Source organism: Natator depressus, chromosome 27, assembly GCF_965152275.1.
Source record: "Natator depressus isolate rNatDep1 chromosome 27, rNatDep2.hap1, whole genome shotgun sequence".
Classification (NCBI taxonomy): Eukaryota; Metazoa; Chordata; order Testudines; family Cheloniidae; genus Natator; species Natator depressus.
The window spans coordinates 1,060,516-1,084,431 of NC_134260.1; the positions used below are offsets into that span (position 1 = coordinate 1,060,516).

Sequence of the window (23,916 nt, forward strand, 5' to 3'; positions counted from 1 at the left end):
TTTTTTAAATTTTAAAAAAAATCTGATTCCAATTCCATAGCCATCTCATTTGTAAATATGACCAATGACTTGCACGTTTGCATAAATCTATATTGAATATTTTCTCCCTTTTATGAAATGTAGACTAGTTGGTTCTCATTTAGCCCAACAAAAATTTCTTTCTCTTTAAAGAATCTCTTCTAATAAAAAACCTTTCAAATAATTAAATATTATAAATATATTTTCCTGTTTTGGTTTGAAGGAAAAATAAATCTTGGTATCATTTCATTAACGTGTAACATTTTGGAAATGTAAGTCCTCTTAAGGCTTTACCTTTATTGTTCTACCTCTGACTTCCAAGCCACTAGCTTCCTCTAATTCTGCTTTCCACTTGCTCTAACCCTACTTTTCCGAAGGAGGAATACCTGAATTATATTCTCATCATGCCTCAGTTCAGACACATCTTTGGCCTATACTAGCAGTACAATGTGGGATTTCCATGGACACTAGCTGCTGCAGGCTGCTTTTTTAAAATATGCAGTACAGTCATTCAAAACAGTTAAACAGTGTAATGATCTGTAGACTCCCAAACCTATGAGATTTCAGCCACCTTTGAGTTGCATGCTGTAGCAGTACAGTCAGCATCTCTCAACAGATAATGCTGCAGAGATGGATCTAAATTCAGCAGTGATACTCCAAAATGTATGCTCCAAGCAAAGCCATTTTCCCTAGGCATTTCCAAAAGTGCTCTACAATTACTAGGCTTCAAATAGTTTTCAGACTCCTAGAAGATTTGAAAATCTTTTAAAGAAACCCACTTATTTTTAATAGGATGTACTTTAATTCTGTAAATTCTCTATATTAACCCTAAAATTTAACTGAAAAATGCTTTAACATTCACTGCTAAAAACAGGTTTTCTTTTTTTCTTTACTAATAAAGACGCTTAGAGGCTCAGGTCCAGCTTCCATTGTAACGAATGGCAAAACTTGCATTGACTTCAATGGTGCAGGAATGGGTTCTTAGTGCGGCTACCGCTAAATTTCTTTTCAAAAAGGTGAGTTGAAACACTAACAGAGAATTGTTTAAGATCATAAATCATTAATACAACAAATTGGTAAACTTCAAAATTGCAAATACAGCACATTTTAAAACTAAATATTTAAAATTATTTCCTTTTACTTACCTCTCATGATTTAAGTTCATGGTTGTTACTCTCTCTTCTGGAAGAGCCAAATAATATAACACACCCAAAGCAGAGAAAGAAATCTGATGCCCCACGCTGCTTTAGGTATGAGATCCAACTCTTGCAGGAGGAACACAGAACCCTAAACTCTGGTTTTAGCAGGTAAAAAAACCACTCCCATTTACTTAAAATGTATTTGTAATTTTGCAATTGTAAAGATTACAAATATACTCAGTTAAACAATTTGGGAGCTTAAGCAATTTTTAATAATTTCAGTTTATGTAACAAATTATATTAATCTTAATAGCTGTAGATTATTTTAAACACAAACAACATATTTAGTGGAGAGAACAGAAAGATGATCCATCTTTTTCAAAAGTAAAATTTGGTTCTTAATCTAAAATGAGGTTGGTTACCCCCTTTTTTTAAAAAAAAAAAATTCTTGTTTCCATAGAAAAATGTATTTTTTAAAAAGCTTTTCTCCCCAAAAATAATTACTAGCCAGTCCTCTGATATATACTATGACCATACAGCAGACAACTGGTCACTAAATATTTTTGGGGAGATAAATATTTTATTATAAACAGACACCTGACCCAACAGATCATAAAATAGAATTTTTTTAGCAGTCTGTCCTCTACAGAATATATTTCTCTCTCTTTGATGCAACATAATTCAATTCCCGAATTCCCAAATGTGGGTTGTTTTTTTGGGGTTTTTTTTTTTTTTTTTTTTAAAGCTTATCTTTCTACAGACAGAAGAAAAAAATTTAACCAATTGGGTGGTAGGGTAGGAATTATTTTGAATTTTTTTGGTCTCCCCCACCAAATAGGCAGACCATCTTCTTGTCTTCTCCACTAAATGCGGTTTTTTACTACTGGTCATGAGACTTCGAATTGTGTACATTTTAGATATTAAAATAAAAACCTGCCCAAGTTAAAGTATTTAGATTTGATAACGTCCCTATATTTGCACTACAATGTATGTAAGAATAATAAATACTTGTGCTGTAATTTAAGCAAAGGTATCTGCTGCTGTTGAAACTCCTCAAACTGCAGCCAAATATCATATACACTGGTCACCCAGTGACTATCATCCTAGGCATTGTGTACGATTGGGCATATGATGTACTTACATTTTCTGTATAATTTTGTATATCTGACTATTCCACAATAATGGCCAGAAGAGATTTAAATTTTAAACATACATGCAGTATTTTAATTTGTCACCCACATGCTTTGTTCCTCTATTCTGGAAAAAACAAACACTTGTAAAAATAAGATCTTGGTCTAGCCTCTAGGTAACGTTTGAATAATCTGTCTAATGATAATCCCCAATGTGGTATGGAATAGATGCCAACTCTAGCTGTTTCTCATGACATTTACATAGGGAAGTAGGCTTGGCATGTCAGTAAAGATTCTCATGTCACAACACAAGATTGAACTATTCAGCAGTACATCAAATGCAAATTCCCCCCTCTGCAGCATTATCTCATGCGTCACCAATTACTGCCATGCCTAAATCTAGCATCATGCCAGCACATTAAGACAATAGGTACTGTATGCAGTGTTCACTGGACCAGAAGAACAGAAATAAGAAGGGGGAAAGGAAACCCTAAAGAAATTAAAAAAGGCAGACCGTGCAATACAAACCAGATCATGGCTGCTTAGCTAATATGGGCCAACTGCTGCGGAAGAAAAATGTCGAACACCCCAAGTTGTGTAAATTTCTGTAAACATCTAAACACGCACACAGACACACACAACACCAACCTACATAGGATGCAAATATATATTGATCCTTTGCTAACACTACAGTTTAAAAAATGCACACTAAAGGGATGAAACTTCAGAGTCAATTTTAGTTTCTTCAGGGAAAAAGCTATCTGAAAAGTGCTAATCTTTAATAAAAATTGAGCCTAAATCAGATCACCAGTAAGCTTCCCTTTTTCCTCCCCCACCCGAATCACAGGTTTCACGCCACTAAGACTATAGATGAATATTTGCATCTAAGCACTAATGTTAAATGCTGAACCTCCAGGAGAAATTTAGGCAGCGTAAGAAGAAATGTTACTGTACATCTGAGACTAGCAAGTGATACTGTACAAAGTTAAAAGATTCAGAAGCTTAAAAGAAAAGCTACCCAAAAATTGAACCTTTCCCCATTCTACAGTTTGATATTATTAATTGCCACACCTAATTCAACAAAGTAAAATGACATTTTTAAAAACTACACAGGAATGTTGTTTTATGTGAAATATAGTTTTTTGGGCAGATTTTATCATTATTGAAGCATATCAATTAAAATTCAGTTCTCTTCACTGCTAATGGTAGTTCTAACATTTATTAAATTGTTATACACACTAGTTGGTCATCTGACTATTCAGGAAATGTAAGCTAAAAGGATCAAAATACATTTTACTCCTGTTTCATTAGGTTCACAAAAATAAACTAACTTCTCAACAAAATTTAATATTTAGCAAACTAACTTGCCATAAATAATGTATTATTTCAAATAGTTTCTCAAATATCAAGCTGAACTATTTTTTACAGTAACCTAGATTATAAAAAGTACTATTTAAAGATTGAAGCCCAGGCCCACTTAACATTAATGCAGGACATGCAAGCATCTTAGAAAAGAATATCCCTGAACTGCTATTTACACACTAGTGCCTGGTCCTGTCAAATTTAACTGCATTCACATCAACTCCCATCCGATCACTGTCTAATATGCTGGTGGGCCGACGGTGATGATATGTGTATCTTACCGATTCTATTGGCTTGTCTAGAGATGCCTGTTCAATCTCCAAGTGTCCTTCTTCATATTGATCAAAGTGATTACCCTGCAAAAGAAGAATATTTTGTTATTTCTCTATGGTAATCAAGACATTTCCCAAAACTATACAATTCCCACTCTCATAATATAAATTGAGCCCCAAACTCATACTAGACAGCAAAAGAAATCAACTGATTAAATAAGACTCAAATAATTAGGACGTAAAAATGACAGTCCGATGTAATCCCAGCTATGCTGGACTGATGACCTTCATAAACTAGGAAGGTTTCAGAATGCCAGATAACTATTTAAACTGACACCACGTGCTACTTTTAGTAAAGTAAGTGAAAATGCTGATCCTAAGAAACATTGGGTTGGAAGAAATAACGTAGGATAAAAATCACAGTAAAATTAAAATGACTCTTACATACAACAGATACAGTCCACATAGGCCACAGATGGAATGCATCACTGAAATCTGCGACTGGATGAGTCTAAACTGCTTGAAATTGGATCTCAGCAAAAACAAAATTATACACATTGTTTCAAATAGAAAATAGAAGCAGAAAACCATCTCCAGTATTTGATGGGGAGTTACTTCAGAAACCTGACATTGGTCATAGTCAAAAGGCTGCAAGATTTTGTTCTCTAAAGCAAGTCACCAGATTAAAGCCATATCTCTTCTCTTGTGTATCCAACCTCCATGATAGCTGCCCTTTTTGACAAGAGTCGCACTGGTACAATGTACCTTGAGGGCTACCAAAGAGGCTGATTTGTTGCCTGCAGATTAATCAGAATGACAGCTCAATTGCCAGGGGTTGGCAGAAGGGCTTCTCTGCCTACCTACCATTTCCTCCTCTGCGCTGCCTGCCAAGACATGGATAAAGTGTAACATTTTGGTTATAAAGGGACATGGCCAATTTGAAATCTAGCCAATTTCAAAACAACTTCCCTGCCAATTTGAGGCCTTTCAACTATATTTTCCTATAGTTAAAAATGTCCTACCTGCAGCTGTGTGAAAGGCCCATAAGAACATGGGAAACACTGACTATACAGAGAGTGTTTGCGAATACACTAATCAAATAAGATGAAAAAGAAAAATACTAGTCGAATGTCAGTTGCAATAACCCCAGCTGTTACCTATTAATTATAAAAAAAGTTAAATCAAACTGAAGTGTAATTTTTAAGATGACTGTTACCCATTAATATCTGAAGCTTTTAATGGACAGAGTCTTCTTGAAGTCCTAGACAACTAAATACTCATTGCCTGAAATGTTACAGTGCTTTTGGAGCTCAGAGTTGGCAAGAGTAGAAGCAGCACTGTTCATCTCTTTCCCTCCACACCCCTGGAGTTGGTGGAATACCCTTTCTATTGACTTTGGTTTATTTTGGGGGGGTGGGGGGGGAGGATCAACTTCTTAATCTGATTTTTATGTCCAAAACCCTTCAATGTGCCACATTAAACTGATGTTTTTATTGTGTCTAGAATCAGTCACAGACATCAAATAGCGTAACATTAAATCTTTAATGGAAGTACACACATTTAATTATACCATAAACAATAATTTACACCCATTGTTTCATGTTCTCTGTGTGTATAAATCTCCCCTCTGTATTTTCCACTGAATGCATCCGATGAAGTGAGCTGTAGCTCACGAAAGCTTATGCTCAAATAAATTTGTTAGTCTCTAAGGTGCCACAAGTACTCCTGTTCTTTTTGCGAATACAGACTAACACGGCTACTACTCTGAAACATAATTGACATTTATGGCAACCTGGTAAAAAGGAAACATTAAACTGACCAAATTTTATCTGAATTCTTTCCATATCTTGTGTGGACTCAAGCTGTATCACAAAGGATGCTCTTCCTATTTCATAGTGCCAATTAATTACCTCTGATTAAAGTGTCACTGTAAATGAGCTCTAAATCACAAAATAAAGGCTGTATATAAAAAGCAATGTTATTCCACTCATAGCAACCAAGTCCTAATCCCAAACTTCCTCTTATATCATTAATCTGAAAATCTAGAGTGACATCGTGGCCCCAATAAAGCAATAACAAAATTCCCATAAACTACAACAGCTTAAGATTCCACACCTTGAGTCAAATATTCCTGAACCCATCTGATGAAATGTCCTACCATCCAACTCTTTCTTATCCCTTCTCCTGTCTGGCATTTTCATAGACACAGACTTTAAGGCCAGAAGGGACCTCCTGCACACTGGGGGCATAGAACCTCACCCACTCACTCCTGCATTATGCCCCTAACCTCTGACTGAGTTACTGAAGTCCTCAAATCATGATTTAAAGACTCCAAGTTACAGAGAACCCTCTATTTACTCTAGTTTAAACTTGTGAGTGACCATGCCTATGCTGCAGAAGAAAGTGAAAAACTCCCAGGGTCTCTGCCAATCTGCCCTGGGGGGAAATTTTCTCCTGACCCCAAATATGGCAATCAGTTAGACCTCATCATTTTTTTTTTGTAGTTGGGATTGTGTTGTACAACACTTTGCATTTATCAACAGATGAATTTCATCTGCCATTTTTGGACTTAACTATCTCAAGGAGTACTTGTGTCACCTTAGAGACAGTCTCTAAGGTGCCACAAGTACTCCTTTTCTTTTTGCGGATACAGACTAACAGGGCTGCTACTCTGACACTGAACTATCTTAGTAATTTTTCATTGTCTGCAAACTTTGCCCCATGTTGCTTACCCCCTTTTTCAGATCATTTATAACTATGTTGTCATGAGATAAGAGGGAAGATCCTTTCATGGATTGAGAACTGGTTAAAAGACAGGGAACAAAGGGTAGGAATAAATGGAGAGGGGTAACTAGTGGTGTTCCCCAAGGGTCAGTCCTAGGACCATTCCTATTCAACTTCTTTATAAATGATCTGGAGAAAGGGGTAAACAGTGAGGCGGCAAAGTTTGCAGATGATACTAAACTGCTCAAGATAGTTAAGACCAAAGCAGACTGTGAAGAACTTCAAAAAAATCTCACAAAACTAAGTGATTGGGCAACAAAATGACAAATGAAATTTAATATGGATAAATGTAAAGTAATGCACATTGGAAAAAATAACCCCAACTATGCATACAATATGATGGAGGCTAATTTAGCTACAACTAATCAGGAGAAAAATCTTGGCAACATCATGGATAGTTCTCTGAAGATGTCCACAGTGTGCAGCGGCAGTCAAAAAACCCAACAGAATGTTGAGAATCATTAAAAAAGGGATAGAGAATAAGACGGAGAATATCTTATTGCCCTTGTATAAATCCATGGTACACTCACATCTTGAATACTGCATACAGATGTGGACTCCTCAACCCAAAACAGATTTACTGGCATTAGAAAAGGTTCAGAAAAGGGCAACTAAAATGATTAGGGGTTTGGAATGGGTCCCATATGAGGAGAGATTAAAGAGGCTAGGACTTTCAGCTTGGAAAAGAGGAGACGAAGGGGGGATATGATAGAGGTATATAAACTCATGAGGGTGTGGAGAAAGTGAATAAGGAAAAGTTATTTACTTGTTCCCATAATATAAGAACTAGGGGCCACCAAATGAAATTAGTGGGCAGCAGGTTTAAAACAAACAAAAGGAAGTTCTTCTTCACTCAGCGCACAGTCAACCTGTGGAGGTTGCCTGAGGAGGTTGTGAAGGCTAGGACTATAACAGGGTTTAAAAGAGAACTGGATAAATTCATGGAGGTTAAGCCCATTAATGGCTATTAGCCAGGACGGGTAAGGAATGGTGTCCCTAGCCTCTGTTTGTCAGAGGGTGGAGATGGATGGCAGGAGAGAGATCACTGGATCATTACCTATTAGGTTCACTCTCTCTGGGGCACCTGGTATTGGCCACTGTCGGTAGACAGGATACTGGGCTGGATGGACCTTTGGTCTGACCCAGTATGGCCATTCTTATGTTGAACAGCACTGGTCCCAGTACAGATCCTTAAGGGACCCTGCTATTGACCTCTCTTTGTTGTGAAAACTGACCATTCATTCCTATCCTTTGTTTCCTATATTTTAAGCAGTTACAGATCCATGATAGGATCAGCCATGACTGCATGCTTTGCTTAAGAGCCTTTGGTGTGTGATCTTGTCAACGGCTTTTTGAAAGTCCAAGTACACTGCTCCAGTATCCACTGGATCACTCTTATTCACGTTTCACTCTCTCAAAGAATTCTAATAGATTGGTGAGGCATGATTTCCCTTTACGAAAGCCGTGCTGACTCTTCCTCAGTGTGTCCTCTTCAGAGGTTCATCACATCATTCAAGTGTCCTCACATCATTCAAGCATCTGATATTTCTGTTCTTTACTGTCGTTTCAACCAATTTGCATGGTACAGATGTTAGACTTACTGGCCTGCAATTGCCAGGATTGCCCTTGGAGCCTTTTTAAAAAACAGGCATTACATTAACTACCCTCCATTGAACTGGTATAACGATTGATTTAAGGGACAGGTTACATACCACTGAATGCATCTGATGAAGTGAGCTGTAGCTCACGAAGCTTATGCTCAAATAAATTTGTTAGTCTCTAAGGTGCCACAAGTACTCCTTTTCTTCACACCAGTTAGGAGTTCTGCAATTTCATACAAATTCCTTCAGGACTCTTGGGTGAATACCATCTGTCCTGGTGACTTATTACTGCTTAATTCATCAATTTGTTCCAAAACCTTCTCAATCTGTGACTGTTCCTCAGATCTGTCACCTAAAAAGAATGGCTCAGGTGTAGGAATCTCCTTTACATCCATTACTGCTTTAGGTCCTGGTTCACCAAGGTATTTAGGCACATACTTAGTTTTAGCACAAGTAGTCCTACTGACTTTTGTGGGACTAGGCACCAAGGTGAATGGATTTAAATCACCGATTTCAATCATAACTTAAATCAGCAGGAGGAAACCTTGATTTTAAACAAGGTATTTTAGAAGTTTATAGTTATTTTCTCAAAGAGATGTTCATTCTAATTCATTGTTGGTAACCATTAAAACATGCTGATTTGCAACTAAATATAGGCTTTACACTGGTGCTTCTTTTTGATAACTAAAAGGATATACTATGTCTATATACTCTATTAATGGTTACATAGCCTGACACTTATTCAGATTCTTGTTTATGTTAAATCTTATTTCCTAGATTTTTAAAATTTTTTTACTTGTGATTTGCATCAAGCTTAATTTGGATGGAAATTCAAATTCAATTAAAAATGCACAAAAACAGCATTTAAAAAACTTTATTAGTGAAATAAACCTACCTTAAATGTGCTAGAACGTAAGAAAAAAAGCTTATAAAAAGTTCATCAAAACACATTTTACTTCTAAAATTAAGGCAGCATTGTCTATAGTCAGTGAACTGAACCAGTTGGTTTTGGTCACCATGTCCTTCAAGGTGTAAAAAGTGGTTGATCTCACCCTCCAACACCTAAGTTTTCTGCATAGATTGGAAGTGCAAAACAAACTATTGCTTTTTCATCTCCAGTTGGTTTCTTAACTCTGAATGAACGAGCCATTGAAATGAACTAGCTGAATACGCTGAAATGAAGAAAATACGTTCTCTGCACCTGCAGAAGAGGCCACTGCTGTCAAAAGCTAGTTTAGCACTCCAAACTCTGGTTCCAGGTGCTTAGCCAGTGACTTCCAGCAGTTCAGTGGTTGACTCTCTTTAAAACTTGGCAACAAAACAGGTACTAAATATTATTCTTATTTCACTTAAATATTAGGCCTTAACATAGGCTGTCATAATTTCACATTTAATTTTAAATAGGTTCATTAAAAACAACTAATATTTAATGACAGGTTTCAGAGTAACAGCAGCATTAGTCTGTATTCGCAAAAAGAAAAGGAGTATTTGTGGCACCTTAGAGACTAACCAATTTATTTGAGCATAAGCTTTCGATGAAGTGAGCTGTAGCTCACAAAAGCTTATGCTCAAATAAATTGGTTAGACTCTAAGGTGCCACAAGTACTCCTTTTCTTTTTGCTAATATTTAATGTAAATTTAAAAATCAGATATTTTTACCCACTCTCCTAGGCTCATGCACAAGGTACCTTGCTGAACTGGGGCCTTAACTTCGGAGTCTCTTCACCCTACCTGAAGTCAACATCCATGTGACTTGTGTCGTAGTGTGACCAACATTTTTCCCCGGGTATTCTCCCTCCAGTCACTTCAGAGCTAGCATCCTTGCAACTTCAACCTCATTTCCTCATCCATCAGAACACTCAGGTAAATGTGAGCTCTGGAGCTGAATGATGACTAAATGCCAGCTAAATGGGGAAATTTAAATCTGACAAAAGGAATTTGATGTTTTGCTTTCACAGCCTGCATCATCATTCCTTTTTGTTATGGATTTCTCACTTATACCCCTAATTGTTGCCCTTCTGTGTACTCTTTCCAACTGGAATATCTTTGCTGAGATGGGAAGACCAGAACTGTACACAGCATTCAAGGTGTGGGCGCTACAGTGTTTGATATTTTCCAGCTTATTACCAATCCCTTTCCTTATGTTCTATAAATTGCAATGGCTTGCCTGCACAGTAATCAGCAGAAAAAAAAAACCTTTCCTTGAAGGAAGGGGGGGAAAAAGAAAGCCTCACCAGGCTCATCATCACTATTTTCTAAATTGTCAGGGAGATGAACATATGATTGGCACTCTATAAACCTACTACAGAACCTCTGTGGCTGGAGAGCAGAAAAAGAACACTGCAAAAGAAAAGGTTTCTATTTTAAAAAACAGAATCCAAAAAAACTTAGTAAAATTAATGTATCCCAGCAAACATTTTAAATGGAGGTTAACTATCGATTAGTCCAACAGAAATAAACCTCAGACTGCCATGGACGCATTCCTACCACATGCTTTTGGATGCCAAAATGATAAATCAGCAACCACCAAAAGGCTAATATTCACACAGAGTTTTCAGCCAGACTTGTTACTCCACCTAACACTTAGGGCTTGGCTACACTTGCGAGTTACAGTGCAATAAAGGAGCCCCGGGCGCACTAGCTCACTACCTGTCCACACTGGCAAGGCACATAGAGCGCTCTGAACTCCGGAGCTACAGCGCTGCTGGTACTCCACCTCGGCGAGTGGAATAACGTTTGCTGCGCCCCCGCTGGAGCGCTGCGACGCCAGTGTGAACGAGGTGTTGCATTACTGCGCTGTGATCAGCCTCCGGAAACGTCCCATAATCCCCTTAAGTCAAGTGGCCACTCTTGTCATTGTTTTTGAATTGCTGCAAGGAATGCGGATATGCCCTTTGAAAGGTCCGTTTCTGACAGCCCGCTGCTTATCTGCTCCAAGACAAAGCAAGTTATTAGTGTGAAATGCCGTGAGAGAGAGAGAGGTGGGGGGGGGGGTGTCCTGCTGCTGTCTGAACTTACAAGACAGCATGCTGACATGCTCTCCCACCACATACATACAAAACACATTCCCTGTCACTCCACCCCACCCACCCCATTTGAAAAGCACATTGCAATCACTTGCATGCTGGGATAGCTGCCCACAATGCACCGCTCCCAATGCTGCTGCAAGTGCCACAAATGTGGCCACGCCTGTGCGCTTGAAGCTGTCAGTGTGGGCAGACTGCAGCGCTTTCCCTACTGCGCTCTCCAAAGGCTGGTTTAACTCAAAGCGCTCTACATGTCTACATGGAATCTCCTTCCTTAGACGTTTTTAAGGTCAGGCTTGACCAAGCCCTGGCTGGGATGATTTAGTTGACGGTTGGTCCTGCTTTGAGCAGGGGGTTGGACTGGAACCTCCTGTGGTCCCTTCCAACCCTGATATTCTATGATTCTACATCTGCAAGTGTAGCCATGCCCTTAACCACGCCTATTTATTGCCTCTGAAAAAATCCAATTAAATAATGTTGCAAAATGGGGGGTGTGTCAGATACATTCACATCATGACCCCTGTTAATCTCCTATTGCAATTAACCACGTGAGAGACCAAATCTGACAAAAAGAAAAGGAGCACTTCACTGGAGCATCGGATGAAGTGAGCTGTAGCTCACGAAAGCTTATGCTCAAATAAATTTGTTAGTCTCTAAGGTGCCACAAATACTCCTTTTCTTTTTGCAGATACAGACTAACATGGCTGCTACTCTGACACAAATCTGACAATTGTCTTCTATTACAGTCTCAGTGTCTAATGTCAACATTAACAGCTCCTTTCAGGGCCTCAGCCAAAAATGGCACTCATCAGTAAGGCTAAGTTTTAGTCATGAGTATTTTTAGTAAAAGTCATGGACCGGTCATGGGCAATAAACAAAAATTCACAGGCCAGTGACCTTGTCCATGACTTTTACTAAAAATACCCCCATGACTAAAACTTGGGCAGAGGGCTGTGGGTGCTCAGGGTGGGTGCTGCGGGCACTTGGGGGAGGGGGAGAGGAGCGGGTTGTGGTGTATGGCCATGGAGTGGGACCCCTGCTGGTGCTGGGAGGGTTGACGAGGCTGGCAGGGGCTTCCTACCCAGCTCTGCATCCCTGCAGGTGGTGGGGTAGGATTGGTTAAAGAATTTTTTTACACTATTGTTAGGATTGGTTAGTAAAATTTTAGTACAATGATTGGTTACGGTATAGTTAAAAAGGACTCAAATTTCACAATATAAACTGGGGTCCAAAAGGAAGTTCTTTAGGAACCAACTCCCGGACACAGCCCCAATGATCACAGCTGCCAGACCTCAACACTCTGCCAATGACACCATGCAGAAACGGGAGTCCCCCAGACGGACCTGATCCTGACACTGTACGTGTGCACTGTACGTGTGCGCGCGCGCTGTTTTTGGTGATTGTTAATAAATAAAGGTTATGTAGTGTATTACTGTAGCTGGATATTGTAGTTTTAAGAATGCTTGACAAAAGATCTTGTAGGTGTTTGTCTCTGCCTGAGGGACTGGAACAAATGCGGTTGTATCACTCACCTGCACATCTACTAATATGATATATGCCATCATATGCCAGCAAACACCTACAAGATCTAAATCAAGCATTCTTAAAACTACAATAGCCATCTGGGGAAATGAGGAAACAAACTGACAGAGCGAGATAGGTACCCAGAAGTCACATACTACAGGACAGGCCCAACAAGGAAAGCAACAGAACACCACTGGCCATCACATGTAACCCCTTTTTTATCCCTTTTATCATTACCCAGATATTTTCAACTGGTCTACCTCTCACTTCCTTCTGGACCTCAGAACAACTGTATGTACTTTTGATGTATGATACACAAGTAATTCTCTTCTGATCCTAGGGAAGAGAGACAGGATCTGCATCCAGGAGAAAGGAGTTACAAGGGGGCAAAACCTTTTATAAAAAAAAATCATTCTAAGGCAGAGAGTAAGTATAAAAAATTTCTGCTTAAAGACTGGCAAGGATGTAAGCAATGGAAAACAGGGGCTTATAATGGAAAGCATTAAGTTATATTCACTGTGGGCATCTCTGAGCTCTATCATACGTGAAGCCCTCTTCAAAGTAGTTTTTGGAATGATTTATACATATGGAAGATGGCTAAAACTAGTGAATCATAATTAGCCAGCTCTTTATGACATACACACACCAGAACCAAACACTACTGGTTTTACAATTTCATCACAACGTCCATATTACTTGTTTAGTGCAAGCTTCCTGTTTAAAATGACTGCCTGCAAATTCAAGACTAACAGAGCTTTATGCAGCTCCTACAAGCCCAATAAGATCATGTTGAGTCAATAAGCAGACAGGAGACCTCCAATACCTAACTGATGTAAGAAGTGGTGTCGGTGTTAGAGAAATGTCACGTCTAGAGACGTGTGTGAAATAATTCACGAGGAAAACAAGGTTTGGAAGTAGGTTTTCTAGAACACTCATTATCTAGTCAGAATAATAGATATTACTCTTTAAAAGCAAAAATTTAACTCAATCTATGATGGCAAATGTATCCCATCCATTGCCTGCACTAGAACTACTCTCAGGATATTTAGAAGTCAAGTAACTTCTATTGTGATATAGAAAAACATAATATAAAGGCAGCTCTGCAAAGATTCCATTGGGACCTGGAAATATTTTGTTAAAGCCTCACATAGTATTGGACATCTCTCTTTCCACAAGTCTCCTGAAATCATGTGAAGGTTCCAGATGGCTTAGCTTGTACTTTTCTAACAGGAAAAAAAAATGCAGAAGGCAACAGCTAGTTTTCTTATGCCACCTAGGGCATTATTACAATACATTGCTTTGTTTCTGTTGTAAATAAGCAGAGTACAAGTATCGACAATGCATACCTATGGACAAAAATAATTTTGAAAATACATGCAGTCAGGTTTTTGTGAAAGCTGCAGCAAGCCTTTGAGTTTTAGATAAGTGAATATACCATAATTACATTTTGAGAATGCTTAAAATGTGAGATAATTTTAATACAACAAAAGCGATCAAATTACTTAAGATTCAGTATGAATTTAAAATGCCCCCCCCCCTTTTTTAGGAGTGCCTTGTAATTACCTATTTAAGATGACACTGTTGAAATTACAAAACAACCTGAAGTAAAAAAATGACTGACAGGAAATGAATTGATATTTAAGTCATTAAGCACCAAGAGAAATCATCACCATCAAAACAGAGTCATATCTTGAAACAAGTTGAGACCCTTAAGCTAGAAAAATGCATTACTACAAATATTCAGGTACAAAACAGCCCGATGAAAAAAGCAACTTACAGAGTAGTTGAGAAATACAGTGGGGTCTAAGCAGGGAAGCCAGGACCTTGAGCAAGTTTATTTGCCTCTCTATGCCTCAACTACCTTAGTGTAAAATGGTGATAATGCCATATCTTGACAAATTTCCTCCCTTCACTTGCCAATTGCAAGAGAGTATTTTACTCCTGGAGGAATTCTGCGCCACTGCGCATGTGTAAAATTTATGTCCCCTGCAGATTTCTTTGATTCCCTGCAGAAAAATGACTCTCTGATGGAGAAGCAAAAGGAAGCCACAAGAGCGGTCATGCGACTCAACCCAACAGCAGGCTTTAAGTGCTCAGGGCAGCTGGCAGAGAGGTAAATCACTGTTGGACAGGAAGCGGGACTGGAGAAGACACAGCTGGTGGCTCCTACGCTGCGCCAGGCTCAGCTGCTAGTGCAGGCTGGGCTGGGGAGGATGAGACTTACGTCACCCCTGCACAGCATCTGAGGTCGGGTCAGACCCACCCCCCAATTTCTACCCTGGCTGAGGGAAACTCTACAACCACCACCCCCCCACCGCTTCCTGCACCCACCGTTCCTCAGCTGCAGGGGGAGGGATCCCTGTACAGGGTGCTGCTCCCCCATCCACCCAACCCCCATGCATCCAGAACCCCTCATACCCAGACCCTCTTGCTGAGCCTCACCCTCTGCACTCAGAACCCCCGCCCCCCAATAAGCCCCACTCCCCCTGCACCTGGACCACCCCGACAAGCCACCCATACCTGGATCCCCACCCCACTGAGCCCCAACCAGTTGCACGTGGATCCCCACCACTTTGAGCCCCCAGGATCTGGACCCCACCCCTGAGCCCCCCACCCAGACCCCCCGCCGAGCTCTATACCTCCCACAACCAGACCACTTCCCCCTGCTGAGCCCCAACCACCTTCACCTGGACCCCCCTGCAGAGTCCCATTACCATTGCACCCAGAACCCTGCCAACAAGCCCCTGTGCATCCAGATCCCCTCTGCACCCAGATCCCCAACTGAGCCGCCCATACCCAGATTGTCCGACACAGAACCCTTTCAACCCACACCTGGATTCCCCCACACTAAGCCCCTCCACACTTGGATCCTGCCTTACTGAGCCTGCCTGCCCACACCTGGTGGACCAGGCATGGAGGGGCAGTACCCTGGGGTGTTTCTGGGGCAGGCCCGGTCCTTGCACTGTGTCAGGGTTGGGTGCAGCCTCACCGCTGAGTCCGGGTCCCAGGGAGGGAGCTGTACAGTGATCTCCCACTTCTGTGCAGCAAGTGGCCTGTGCTCCCCAATGCCAAGCTGGAGCCTCCAAATTTATTTGACACAAAATTTGTAGAATTTTAAAATATTGTACACAGAAGTTTCATTTTTTTGGCACAGAATTTTTAATTTTTTGGCACAAAACGCCCTCTAGAGTAGTATTTGCAACTGGAGTGTGCAGCATGGCAGATAAAAATTGACTTTTTAAAAAGGTTTTAAAAGTATTTTAAACCTTTTTTTTTAAACAAACCTGATTTTATTTAAATTGAATATATTTTTCTTTTTTCAAAATAAACATACTTCAAATTAAATTAATTTCAGTAGATTCAGCTAGTTCAATGAAATGCTGATTGGGAGTTGAAAAAGTAAGAATGCTCATTTTCCTCTTAATCTACAAATAAAAATGAGGTGAGAGGATGATATTGACACCTCCTCATCTATTATTGGGAGTGGATCACATCCACCCTGACTGAATTGACCTTCTCAGCACTGGTTCTCCACTTGTAAGGTAACTCCCTTCTCTTCATGTGTCAGTATATCTATGCCTGTATCTAATTTTCACTCCATGCATCTGAAGTGAGGGTTTTTTAACCCACGAAAGCTTATGCCCAAATAAATCTGTTAGTCTTTAAGGTGCCACCGGACTCCTCATTTTTTTTGTGGATACAGACTATGGGCACGGCTACATTTGTAGATGTAGACCGCTGTGAGTTAAACCAGCCCTCGGAGAGCGCAGAAGGGAAAGTGCTGCAGTGTGTTCACACTATCAGCTGCAAGCGCACTGGTGTGGCCACACTTGCGGCACTGGCAGTGGTGCATTATGGGCAGCTATCCCCCAGAGCACCTCTTCCCATTCTGGCCCTGTGGCTTGTGGGAAGGGGGCAGGGGCTGCAGGGATTCTGGGTCCTGTCCCAATGCCCCATGATGCATTGCTTCACATCCCAGCAATCCCTGGGCTTCTATCCATATTTGGCGCCATCTTTCAACGCTTTTTGTACTGCACGCGCTGTCTTCCCTTTCAGTCTGCGGGAATGGAGCCCAAACTGCTGAGGAATATGCTGATAGGTCTCGCCAGCACGTCACGAATGACAGTCGAGTTACTCCTTAGTTACAAACTGACAGTGAGGAGTCAGACGATGTCGACTCGCATAACGCATGTGACACAAGATTGCTTGTGGTATTCATGGACATGCTCACCACCGTGGAACGCTGCTTTTGGGCTCAGAAAAGAAGCACTGAGCGGTGGGATCACATCATCATGCAAGTCTGGGATGATGAGCAGTGGCTGCAGAACTTTCGGATGAGAAAAGCCACTTTCATGGGACTGTGTGAGGAGCTCGCCCCCACCCTGCGGTGCAAGGACACGAGATTGAGAGCTGCCCTGCCGGTGGAGAAGCGGGTGGCTATTGCAATCTGGAAGCTGGCAACTCCAGACAGCTACCGATCAGTTGCTAAGCAGTTTGGAGTGGGAAAGCTGACAGTTGGAATCGTGTTGATGCAAGTTTGCAGGGCCATTAATCGCATCCTGCTCAGAAGAACCATGACTCTGGATAATGTGCATGATATTGTGTCTGGCTTTGCACAAATGGGTTTCCCTAACTGCGGAGGGGCAATAGATGGGACGCATATTCCAATTCTGGCACCAGCCCACCTAGCCTCAAAGTACGTTAATCTGAAGGGATATTTCTCTACGGTTCTCCAGGCGCTTGTAGATCCCATGGGTGTTTCATTGACATGACACAAACATCTTTCTGAACACAGGCCTGTTCAGGAAGCTGCAAGCCAGGACTTTCTTCCCAGACCAGAAGATCACCGTAGCGGAAGTCAAAATGCCCATTGTGATCCTTGGAGACCCTGCTTATCCTTTAATGCCGTAGCTCATGAAACCCTACACAGGGAGCCTTGACAGCACTAAGGAGTGGTTCAACAACAGGCTGAGTTCGTGCAGAATGACTGTGGAGTGTGCTTTTGGCCGTTTAAAGGGCCGCTGGCGCTCTCTGTATGGGAAGCTGGACCTGGCCGATGACAACATCCCCACGGTTATATCTGCGTGCTATACCCCCCATAACATTTGTGAAGGGAAGGGTGAAAGATTCACTCAGGCATCGACCTCGGAGGTTCCACACCTGGAGGCTGAATTTGAACAATCAGAGAGCAGGGCTATTAGAGGGGCCCAGCATGGGGCTGCAAGGATTAGGGATGCCTTGAGGGAGCAATTTGAGGCTGAAAACCACCAGTAATGTTTGGTGCCCTGTATGGGAGTGAAGTGCAGTGGTTCCAATGTTAGTAGGAATCTGTGTTTGCTCCACTGACTTGTGGTGCTTGTTGCTTTCCTGGGCTAAGGTATCATTTACTTAATGCAATAATAAAAAGAGTGTTTTCAAAGCCAAAAAAATCCATTTATTGAAAAGAAACACAACTGCTTGGGAAACAAGAGAGGGCAAGGGGGTGGGGTGGGGAACAGTACAATCACAGATTTGTGTATGTCCTGTTATCATACTCAGCCTTCCTGCCTGTAGTGCTGTGCAATGAGTGCTGCAATTCTGGCTGGCTAAAATGCATGGTGACGGGGGTTGAGTGCAGTGGGCAGTTTGCAGGGCTGGGTGGTGAAGCTACAGGTGTTGGGAGGCAGCTGGTGGCGATAAGAACCCGGATGTTGGGGAAAGTGGGTTGGAGGTGACATGGGGGCACAAGGGAAAGAGTTCTGGGACAAGGGCTGCAGGGGGGTGAGGGGTGTGTGTGTGTGGAAGTGCTCCGCCTGCATTGCTACGAGCCCCTGTATCGAGTCCGCTTGGCGCTCCATAATACTTAGCAGCCGCTCTGGTGCCGGCAATCCGCATTCTGCTGGCAGACCCTCCTTTCACTCTCCCGCCACTCCTGCGCTTTCTGATTTTCATTAAGGGACTGCTGCTTTACTTCAACACTTGCATCTCTCTTTGACCTAGGCTGGAGCTTTGCGCGGGTGTCACGCCTGGGAATCAAGTTCGTCGTGTCTCGAACTGGGATCCCAAAGATTCACTGAGGGCACTCCAAGCCTTGCTGACCAAACAGGAAGGGGATTTTCAAAATTCCCAGAGAATTTAAAAGGCAGGTCTGACGGTTGGTCATCCGAAGACAGGGCAGTAGAGTTCACAGCGATGACCAGAGTGGCTAGAACACACATTGTGGGACACTTCTGGAGGCAGATCAGAGCGCATTAATAGACCAGGGGGTCCACACTGGTGCTGTGGTGCTCCAGCCAGGGAGCAGCAAGCTTTCTGCTTATCGTGGAAGTGGATTACCAGGAGCGCTCCAGCTATGGAGTCCGGGTGCTCTACGTGCCTTGCCAGTGTGGAAGCGTCATGAGTCAGGGCACTCGGGGCTGTTTTAATGCGCTCTAACTTGCAAGTGTAGCCATGCCCTAGCATGGCTACCCCTCTGATACTTGACAATCCTGACCTAGCCTGTTGTCACCTCTGAAAATGCAGGCAACTTCAGAAGGAAGGTCACAGCAGTGATCCCCAGATCACAGCATAGACCACTGCAAGTGACAGTAGAGGCTGCAGAACAACCCAGGAAAACAAAGGCCGAGATTCAGCTTCAGAAAGGCTGATGGGAAGGTTTTACCTTTGAATTGGGTGAATCCATCTTAACATTATTTTGACACATGAGCACTGTGGAGAATTTGTCCCTCTAGTGTGGAAGACTGCCCAAAAGCACATCCCTAGCGGATGGCAGACACTATACGTACCTGAGCTTTCAAAACAGATAAGCCAACAATAGAAGAGATACTCAGAACTGTCTGACCTGGATACGTTCAGTCCACCAACATGCTCAGGGAAATGCTTATGAGAGAGTCTGGAAGGGAGCAGCATGACCACAGGGGAGGGCTGACAGAAAACAAGAAAACTGTGCTATAGTAGCAAAAAAGGGCCAGCGTTCAGAAGCTGAATTTGGATGGACAACCATCAAACCACATTGCCACAGTCTCTCCCAACCAAGCTGCATACCAACTCATTCTACATGGTAAATCATCCCACAAAGCAGAGCACAGAATGAAACATGTTCAGCAGAAACTTTGCTCGCTCTTCAGAAACTGCAAAATCCACAATTAGCAGCTAACATGCAGGAGCTGTCAATACCCATGAAACACCTGAAATGGGGAAAGGCAGCTGGTATATCTAACGAACTATTACTACACTTTGGGATGAGAACACAGAGATGGCCGCTTGACTTCAATTCCTGCATGAGACAATGCAGATACCCAGGCTGCGTAGACAGACCAAAGTAGATGCACTACAAAAAAAAGTCCTAACTCCACAAAGAGTTATCACCCAATATCCTTACCCTGCTCAACCTTCCAACTATAATATCAGATTGTAATGAGAATGAAATAGTACCAGTAGCGGAAGACTACAATTATGAGGAACAAGTTGACCAAACCCAATCAACTTAGTGCTTCCTTTGTTTAATAGATCTGTTAGTTTTAAATGCAAAACATGCTTTGATAAACCTTTTTTTTTTTTGGTATGCATTCAGCACATACAGTAGTTTTATTTAACTAATAAAAACAATTTTAAAAATGCTGTTTGTGCATTTTTAATTGAATTATAATTTCCATCCAAATGCATCTGACATCAGCAAGTACAAAATTAATCTAGTAAATAAACGTGCATTCACCATTTTCTAACAAACTGTATAATTTAAAAATCTGAATAAAAGTACATGCATTAAGCTATATAATGGCTTAAATAAGTGTGTACAGAATTAGTGTATCTTCCCGGTTTGCAAAATGTACCAAATTCAGTGTAAAATCTACATGTATTTACAAATCAACATGTTTTAATGTTTCTAAACAATGAGAATTTACTTTTCTTTAGGAAAATAACTAAAAAAGTACAAATGTGACAAGATTAAAATTGTAGGCAGTGTAGTTGTAGTCGTGTTGGTCCCAGGATATTAGAGACACAAGGTGGGTGAGGTAATATCGTTCATTTGACCAGCTTCTGTTGGTGAGAGACAGACAGACTGTCCCACCTTGCATTTTGCTGTGACACAATACTTTTTCCAGACCAGAAGAGGAGCTCTGTTTGGCTCAAAAGCTCGTCTTTCTCATCAGCAGAAGTTGATCCAATAAAAGATACTACTTCATCCATCTTGTCTCTCTAAGATTAAAACCAATTATTTATATCAAGGTTTCCAGCTTGTTGAATTAAAGCAAACCACCCTGGAGTGCAAGCTGGTCTTTAGCTCTTCAACACAGCCAACAACCATTACCGAGAAGGGGCAGCATTGGTCTGGTCAAAACTGGGGTTAGAGGAGACACTCCTATGCATCCGATGAAGTGAGCTGTAGCTCACAAAAGCTTATGCTCAAATAAATTTGTTAGTCTCTGAGGTGCCACAAGTCCTCCTTTTCTTTTTGCGAATATAGACTAACACGGCTGCTACTCTGACTCCTGTGCTAGATTGCCTCATCTTTTTTGAATACATAGTCTCTACTCACAAGTAGAGTCAGTGCAGTAGATGATTCTGAAGCCTGGCAGCTCCCAGGGACAGGAATATCTGAGTGAGAGATTGAGAAAGGGGGGGATGTCTGCATGACTTAGAGCTTATCTACATAGAAGAGTTGCAGTGGTTTAACTAAGGATACGATTTTAAACCTATTTATTTAAACTGATGCAAGAGCCTGTCCGGACACTTATTTTATTTTAAAAAAAGGATTATTTTGGTTTAGCTTAAATTGATTAGGAATTAGTTTAAACAAAACCATCACTCAAACTGAAACAAAAGTGTCTGCAAAGGTGTATACATTGGTTTAAAATTACACCTTTAGTTAATCCACTGCAACTTTCTCACACAGACCATGCCTAAGTGAGGGTAAGTGAAGGGGAGAAGAGAGGTTAAAGGGGAAAAAGGAAGAAAAGGCTGGGAAGAGGAAAGAAGAAAAGATGGTGATGAGTTATCCTGAGTTATTTACTAGCCAAGACATAAAAGAAGATGTTTCTTCCCCCACCCAAAGGGTCCTGGGGCAACAATCTTTAGGCAGCCCGCAACCCAACCTTCCCAGCACGCACAGGTGGAGGCCTTTGGCCTTTTAGAAAGTGGACTACAGACCATATTCCTGTACATGGGGATTTTCCCATCATCTCCCCCACATAATGGGATGAGAAACAGTTGCAGTTCCAAGTTTCCTGACTGTTTAATACCCCCCCACCAATTCCCTCACCAGGAGGCCACCTGGGCTCAGGGCTCTCCTCCCCCCCAGGGTGGCAATGTGTCGCTAAGTCTGCCATGAAAAGAGATATTGATGATCTATCTATCACCCAGCTAGGAGCTGCTACTTTCCGCTCTGCTTTCAGAGCTTGGTGGTGTTATATGTACTGGAGGGAGCAATCAAATAAGTTTGAGAGAACCATTGTTCTAGGGCATATGTGATTACCTCCTTTGAAGAAGCAAGGAGACAAGTTGAACAACTTGTGTACAGTCTATCTGGCTAGTGATGTAAGGGCAATACCTGTGGGCAAAGGAAATTATTGTAAAGGAGCACACAGGATGACAACCTGCAATTCCTGTGCTTCATTGGGGAGTGAAAAGGAAGATAACATAGGAAAATGGAATTCACTGAAAATCTGTGCATATTTAAAGCTCCAATGCGGAGTAATTTCTGGTGATATGGAACCACAACTCTTACTAGTGTATTGGAACGTATATAGTATCTTTCATCCAAAGAGTGATTCACAACCATTAATTAAATCTCTGTACCATCTTCTACTGGAGTGACATACAAATAAAAGTACAAGTAATTGTTTTTCAGGTATATAATTACTGCAACAGGGTTGGGTATTCATATGGCTGTCAGTCATAAAATCCTTTTAAGGTACTACAAGTTAGCATAATCAACAGCTACAACTGCATAGTTACTGCAAAATACAATGGTTTGCAAGTTTATCTCCACTTTGTGGAAGCCCAGTCAGCTAAGACAATCATGGGGTTTGGGAAATTAAAAATTCAGCGTTGGACTGGGCAAGTGATTCCAAATAGCAAAGGCACATCTTATTGCGATTTTCTGCTACAACCACAGAACCCAACTGGTCAATGGCCCAGTCTAAAATACCCTGGGAGAAGAAGAAAAAAAGCTTTAGGGAGGAAAAAGAGCAAATCTACTTTACACAAAATGTTCTTAGCTTATAGGGCAGTGGTTTTCAAACTTTTTGTATTGGTGACCTCTTTCAGACTGCAAGCCTCTGAGTGTGACCCCCCTTAAAAATAGGGGGGGTTAATTTAATGGTGGCTAGGGGACGTCAGCTCCACAGAGCTGCCAGCTCACAATCCCCATGTAACCACATGAGGGGTCAGGACCCCCCAGTTTGAGAACAACCGTTACAGGGGGAAAAGTGATCTATTAAGGCTTCTTTGCCCTTTGGTAGCCCATTCTAGCATGTAAACGCTATAACATGTTCCTGTACAAATCTGTAACTACTATGCATACTGTACGTTCATACTTGCAAGCCCCAGCTGCACTGGTCAAGGAAGTAGCATGCTTAAACATGTTTCACTTGAGAGGTGCCAAGATGTAGCATTTGCAGGGTTGAGGTTTGGAGGATGGAGGCTGCACTGCCTGGGGGTACCCATACACAGGTAACCCCCAACCCCCACTCCCAACTAGACAATTTCCATCCCCTGTAAAAGGCAGTGGGAGAGGCTGTCACTGGCAATGAAGGGCTTTACCCTGAGAAGAAGGGAATCCTTTTTACCATTTCCTCTGCATCGCCTAGTTTTGGGAAGCCTGCTTTACTGACACTCTTACAGCGGCTTTATGTCTGGAAGGCTTTTTTGCACAATCTAGGGGGTATCTCTACTCTGAGCTGCGAACCAAGGTCTCTTCCCATCCCATTCCCTTTGTAGACATCTTTCAGGAGGAAGTGTGGTCTAAGGGATAAAAGTAAGGGAACTGGGATCCCTAAATTTTATTCTCAGATCTTCCACAGATTGACTGTCTCTCCTTGGCCAAGTCACTTAACTTGGAGCTCCATCTCCCTGTTTCT

The 23,916-nt window shown here is 41.6% G+C and overlaps 1 protein-coding gene across 5 annotated transcripts in view; it reads right to left on the minus strand.

Moving 5' to 3' along the window:
- GPATCH8 (G-patch domain containing 8) overlaps positions 1 to 23,916 on the minus strand; it is a 92,825-nt gene that overhangs the window by 60,486 nt on the left and 8,423 nt on the right. For 4 of the 5 annotated variants that reach the window (XR_012636375.1, XR_012636376.1, XR_012636377.1 and 1 more), the window contains exon 2: positions 3,931 to 4,005. Coding sequence is in view for 1 of the 5 variants with exons in the window: in XM_074940416.1 (XP_074796517.1) it covers positions 3,931 to 4,005 (75 nt within the window). In the remaining 4 variants the exon portion in view is untranslated. Of the gene's footprint in view, positions 1 to 3,930; positions 4,006 to 23,916 lie in introns of those variants that run through there. The other variant, XR_012636378.1, reaches the window with a different exon arrangement.